The 6,822-nt window shown below is 40.4% G+C and overlaps 1 protein-coding gene across 1 annotated transcript in view; it reads right to left on the minus strand.

Annotated features, from left to right (window-relative positions):
* The window catches only part of LOC138169492 (N-acylethanolamine-hydrolyzing acid amidase-like), a 22,888-nt gene that overhangs the window by 14,359 nt on the left and 1,707 nt on the right, over positions 1–6,822 (minus strand). Inside the window, exons 2-4 of the mRNA XM_069099002.1 lie at positions 6,343–6,507; positions 3,420–3,546; positions 1,806–1,896 (exon numbers count right to left, since the gene is read on the minus strand). Of these exons, the coding sequence (XP_068955103.1) occupies positions 1,806–1,896; positions 3,420–3,546; positions 6,343–6,507 (383 nt within the window). The remainder of the gene's footprint in view (positions 1–1,805; positions 1,897–3,419; positions 3,547–6,342; positions 6,508–6,822) is intronic.

Genomic DNA, 6,822 nt, shown 5'->3' on the forward strand with positions numbered 1-6,822 from the left:
CAGCATCTTGATTTCTCATAAAGTCGTTAGCTTCCATTTGCTCCAATATAATTCTGAAGGAATGATTCTCTTCAGTGAGCTTTTGAGATTCTTTTTCCATCTGGAAAATTCAGCTTTTTAAGGCATTCTTCTCCTCATTGCCTTTTTGAGCCTCTTTTGCCATTTGAGTTAGTCTATTTTTTAAGGTGTTATTTTCCTCAGTCAGGCTGTTGACTCTCATTTCATAATTTTCTTTCATCATTCTCATTTCTTTTCCCAATTTTTCCTCCACTTCTCTTATCTGCTTCTGAAGGTCCTCTGTGGCCTGTAACCAGCTCATATTTTCCTTTGAAGCTTTTGGTGCAGGAGTTCTGACTTCACTGTCTTCCTTCTGTTCCATTCTTTGCTCCTTTTTGTCCCCAAAATAGGAGTGTAATGTTGGAATCTTCTGTCTGCTTCGTTTCCTTTGCCTGATCATGTCACCCCTGGGCTTTTTGCCACAGTAGGACTCTGCCACCAGACAGGGGAGCTTTCGTCCCAAATGCTGGGGTTTTCTCAACTGCCAGAGGTATTAGATGGGTGCCCGCTCTGAGGTCTCCACATGCTCTGGCAAGCTGGACACACACCCCAGGATCTCCACCCTAGACTGCAATCCAGATCCAAGCAGGTTAAAGCAAGAGCGATTACCTCTCAGACTGGTGCTTGGTTCCCCTACACTCTGTAGGCCAGGAGCTGAACCTGCCACGTGGCACTGGCTGGCTGTGCCAGGCATCTCGGAGGCTTCTCACCCTGGGGGCAAAAGCCATGCACTCCCACTTACTGGGTCCCAAAGTCCAGACTGCACTGAACTCTCACTTTGTCCTTAGCATCTATGTGTTGATAAATCTGGAAACGGCCACAGCTGCTGCTGATCTGGGGTCTCTCCCACCTGCAGCTGGTCAGGCCCGCCCTGGGGCTAAAGCCTCTGGTAGGGCTGGGCTCGGCTCCCAGAGCACTGGGCTGGCCGATTCCTGCCAGCCTGGTAGGCTGTCCTGAGCCGGAGGTTAGCTTCTCTGTGTCATTTTGTGGGTTCTGCAGCTCCAAAGTTTGTTTAGAGTCCCTTTTTTACATGGATTTTGGAAGGTGGAAGCCAGAGCCACAGGGAGGTCATGCTTCTACTCCACCATCTTGTCTCTGCCCCCCTATTTTGTGTTTCTTTATATGTTTCCCCCCTCTTCCCAATGCAATGCAAGCACAAAACTGTTTAGATTTGCCTTGATTTCCCTTCACCTAGCATAGCCTTCATACATAGTAGGCATTTATAGATTGCTAACTCACAGAATGTCTTAGCAACCACTGAAAGAAATATAAAGGAAAGAGATGATTATCATGGCAAATATGATACCAGTTTCTACCATCCATTATACCATCCATTGCATCCATTATACAGTCAAATTAAAAAGACAAGAACAGCTCTCTCCTTCTTCCCTCATTTTCACTACCCTCCCACCATGAAAACAACATCAAGATTTGCAACCAAGGTTTAGTAAAATAATTGAATCTAATTTGACTTTAAGAAAATATAGTCATATGCCTTTAAGAATAGAGCTATAGGGGCAGCTAGGTGGTGCAGTGAATAGAGCACTAGCCCTGGAGTCAGGAGGACCTAAGTTCAAATCTGGCCTCAGACACTTAACACACACCAAAAAAAAAAACCAAAAAAAAAAACTAGCTGTGGGACCTTGGGCAAGTCACTTAACCCCAATGCCCTCCAAAAAAAACCAAAGAAGAATAGAGATATAGTCCTAAGGCAAAATAATGTTATTATTGGTATTTCCTTTACTTACCTCGTTGATTCCCAGAAATTGTAAACTTATTTGGACTTTGTCCAGTCCATATACCCACATAACCAACAAATGTTGTTCCTGTGTAGGCAATCTGAAATCAGAGGAGATGTTATTAGTCTTTAACTCTTACCACATACATGCTTTAATTACCTAAAGCATCTGTATTTTCTTTCACTTCAGCATGTTGCTCAATGGGAATTAAAAAAAAAAGACAAAACACTAAAATTGTCCCTGAAAGCCAAATCATCTATAAACCTTTTTTTTTTCATCTAATTTATGAACAACATCTGAAGTAAGAAACCATAGAATCCACACTGTAATGGATCAACAATTATCCTCAGAGTTGAGATTTCTCACAGAGGAGATCACCCATCTAACCTAGCTAGGATTAGATAGATATATGTGGGCAGCTAGGTGACACAGTGCTGGGCCTAGCAAGTCACATAACCCTGTTTGCCTCAGTTTCCTCATCTGTAAAATGAGCTGGAGAAGGGAATGGCAAACCACTCCAGTATCCTTGCCAAGAAAACCCCAATGGGGTCATGAAGAGTCCTACACATCATGGTCATGTAATCCAACCCTCTCCTTAATGAATGAATGAAAACACACATTAAGCACACTGAGGTAAGTTTCGGGGTCAAAGCAGAAATTTGGAAATAGTCTCTGCCCTCAAGGAGTTTACATTTTTTTTTTTTGCTTTTTGGAGGGCAATTGGGGTTAAGTAACTTGCCCAAAGGGAACTTACATTTTAATAGAAAGAGACAACAGATATAGAGGAGGGCAATTTTGATTCAGAAAGTTAACAGTGTAGTAAATGGAGATCTAGAGGGCAGACTGCCACACCCTTCCAGGAACAATGGCAGAGTTTGTTGCCTATGGTTCCAGGACTGGAAAAAGAATGTTATGGTTGATAGGGTATGTACATGTGCTCTCCAGAGAAGGAGATGAAGCTTGGCTAGACCTAATTGCAGTGGATAGCTGGGGTAACTACCCACCAGCAATTCTGGGCATTAATGGAATTAGACACCATTAGTCCAACACTCTCATGTTACAGATTAAGAAACTGAAGCACAAAGAGAAATGACTTGCCCAGAATTACACAGCTAGCAAGCATATGGGAGTAGATTTGAATACAGAAGTTCTGAGTTCAAGATCGGTTCTGTCCACTATACCACACTGCCTGTTGTGAAAGGTATGGTAGTTGTGTAGTTGAGTAGTGGGTAAGGAAGAGAGTGCAGGTTAGTAGAAAGCTATTGCAATAATTAACGTGTCCCCCAGATGGTGGAAATTCCACCATCTCCTAAATTTCTTCAGACCTAGGCTTCTGGGAGAGCTCATTACCATTACATGAAACTCTAATTCTCAGAAATGTTCTCCTGCCATCAAGCCTAAATTTTCCTCTTTGCAGTGTCCACCCCTTGCTCTCTGAGGCCAAAGGCAGCACATCTCATCCCTCTTTCATACAGCAGCCCTCAAATACTTTCCCCAGAAAACACACGTGATATCCTCACATTGTCACCTGGTCCCTTTGGTTCTTGGGAACCGATGCTGGCTGTCTCCTGGGTACTACTCTCACTGAGACCAATATCAACTTGTGCCAGACTCCCATCTTACCTGCCCATTTTTAATGAACTGGACATCTACTGTAAAATTGCGCAAGCCCTCTCCAGGTTCATAATCCAAGTTCCGAGCATGGTAAATGTGACCATTGGTATCTTGAGCTACAATACTCGTACAGAAGCTGAAGAATGTGGACAGAGTAAAGGAGACACATCAAATGCAAATAAGAAAGCAAAGCAAGAAAACGAATTTTTAAGACAGTTTCTCAAAATGAAATAATTTTTTACTTCTTAAAGGTGAAATGGATGCCCAACCCATCTTCAAGATTTACAATAAGAATTTTGAATAATTTGTCATCATCACTGCTAACTACTACGTTTCCCTGTCAATTTGCATCACTAATATGGGCCAGTTAGGTGCTGCAGTAGCTAGAGCTTTGAACCTGGAGTCAGGAAGAACTAAGTTCAAATCCCACTGGTTCTGTGAGCATAGGCAAATCAATGAACCTCTTAGCCTCAGTTTCCTCACTGGTCCTCTTTGAAAACAAAGGAGGAAAAAAAGCAATATATAAAATGGAGATAATTAGCACCTGTCTCACAGGGATGTTGTGAGAATCAAAATCAAATTAAATAATATAAGCAAAGTGCTTAATATGTATTAGCTATTATTACTGATATTTGTAATATTCAGCTAAGTGTAAGTGTAGAGAAGGCAGCATAAGCCGGGGGAAGAATAATGGATTTGAATTCAGAGAACCTGCGTCTCAATCTTTACTCCATCACTCTGACCCTAAATAGGTCATCTCTTGGGGGTCTCAGTTTTCTTATCTGTGAAATGAAAGTATTTAGCAGGATGATTTCAAAAATTTCTTCTAATTCTACATTGATTATATAGAACATGTGATATTAGACATTTAAAAAAAATCAATCAACACCATTAAGTGATTTTAATGATTATATGTAACATAATCATATAATGTATAATAAGCATAATATATAATGATTATAATGTGGTAGGCATCGGGGATTGGCAAAAATGAGTCTTCCCTCAATGAGATTACACTCTATAAACATATATGAATATGTACAAATATATACAAAGGATATAGTATAGACATATACACTCTATAAGTATGTATGTATATACACAAAATATATTAGAAAATAATATAAGGTCATTGGAAATGGAGCCCTAGAAGCTGAAGGGGATCAGGAATGCTTCACAAAGGCAGTGGAATTTGAGCTGAGCTTTGAAGGGAACCAGGGATGCTTAAAATACAGAGATGATGAGGGTGTGCATTCTAAGCATGGGAGACAGCTTGTGCAAGGCTTAGAGATAGAATGTTGTGTTTAAGGAACATTATTAGAAGGGCTGGTTTGACTGGTGGGGGAGTACATAGAATGGAGTGATGTTATACTAAGGCTAGAAAGGTAGACTCGAGTCAGTTTGCAAAGGGCTTTAAAAGTCCAACAGGTGAATTTGTATTTGATCTTAGAGGTAATAGAGAGCCACTGAAGTTTATTGAGCAGAAGAGTGACTTAGTTATATCTCCACTTAAGGAAAATCATTTTGGTAGCTTTGTGCTTTGGAGAAGGGAGAGACTTAAAAGGCAGAGAGACCAGTTACCAAGTGAAGACCAGCAGTCCTAATGAGGGATGATGATGATAGACCTGGTGAGAGGTGATGAGGGCCTGAACTAGGGAGTTGGCTACGTGAATATAGAGAGGCATACAGACGGGAGAGATGAAGTCAAGTCTACAGGGTAAAGTCAGTTGTTTGAATCAGGTAATTGGGACAGAATAAGTTTATTGAGTCACAAACTTCATGAAACTGGTTCAATTTTTTTTTCATTGATGATGATGGTTATGTGAGCGGTTAGTTGGTTCTGGACATTGAGCTATTACAGACAGGAAAACTTTACTAGAAATATAAACAATGAGAGAGAGCACCGTTATCTTAGCTGGTTGGTTCTCATTCATCATACATTTTTAACCATCTTTTTCGAACTTAGGGGCAAAAGTACAATGAATTAGGACTGGGATCTTGCCTCTAGATGGATGGACCAGGGAACAAATCAAAAAGGCATGAAAAATATGCAAAGATGAATATTCTATGAAATAACGTCAGGGCTGTGTGTAACTGATGGTATCCATTCAGCAATCAGGTGCTAGGAGACATGGTTACAAAGTAACTGGGCTCAGGAAGGCTTAGTAAAGAGATGGTTCTTGGAGGAATAAATCTGAGGCATACTCATGAAGTCGGAAAGGAAGTGAGTAGATTGGCAGAGACAAGGGGAAAATATTCCAGGCAGGGAGAATAACCATTGTAAGAGCTAGAGAAAGGAGGAGAATGCTTGCTTGGGTGGAGCAGATGGTGAAAGGTAGATGAGAGACAGACGTGCATTATTATAGTGCAGTTAGATAGCTCAGTGGATAGAGTTCTGGGCCTGGAATCAGGAAGTTTGTTTGTTTTAATTTTTCAATCATGTCTGACTCTTCATGACCCCATTTGGGGTTTTCTTGGTGAAGCTACTGGAGTGGTTTGCCATTTCCTTCTCCAGCTTATTTTACAGAGGAGGCAAACAGGGTTAAGTGAGTCAGGAAGATCTAAGTTCAAATCCAGCTTCAGACACTTACTAGCCCAGGGATTCTGAGCAAGAAAACACCGTGGACAGTGTGGTCCAGGGGGTCATGAAGAGGCAAACACAGGTATACAAAAATACTGTATTGTATTATATAGATATATATTATGTATATATGTATACATATGTGTATATTTGCATCTGAAATGAGAAGCCAAGAGGTTCATTCCAAATCTCTAAATATCATCATTTCAGTTTTCTCTCACCATCTACAAACTCCTTAGGATCCAAACTGAAAACAGATTTCTTCACCCATCCCCTTAATTAGATGGTGGTCCCAGAAAAAAAAAAAAAGCCTTTACATTAATCAACACTAGACTAACAACATATACTCACACACTTGATTCATAGACCAAATTGAAGAGAATGCCGTCTACAAAACTGATGTTTAGTGCATTGCATATTCCCCTAATCTCATTGGCATAGGGCTCAAGCAACAATCCATCCAAATCATCGATTATCTCCTTAATCACAACATAAACCCATCTCGGGATTTGTTCCCTGGGGAAAAAAAACAGAAAGTAAAATCATTTTATTGTTCTTGGTCAGGTCACTTAGCTCTCCAAACTAAGAAAGAAAGAGAGAAAGAAAGAAAGAAAGAAAGAAAGAAAGAAAGAAAGAAAGAAAGAAAGAAAGAAAGAAAGAAAGAAAGAAAGAAAGAAAGAAAGAAAGAAAGAAAGAAAGAAAGAGAGAAAGAGAGAAAGAGAGAAAGAGAGAAAGAAAGAAAGAAAGAAAGGAAGGAAGGAAGGAAGGAAGGAAGGAAGAGAAAAAGGAGAGAGAGAGAGAGAGAGAGAGAGAGAGAGAGAGAGAGAGAGA

This window comes from Petaurus breviceps, unplaced genomic scaffold (genome assembly GCF_028583685.1).
Source record: "Petaurus breviceps papuanus isolate PSGF00001 unplaced genomic scaffold, PetGlider_PUasm1.0 126, whole genome shotgun sequence".
NCBI lineage: Eukaryota > Metazoa > Chordata > Mammalia > Diprotodontia > Petauridae > Petaurus > Petaurus breviceps.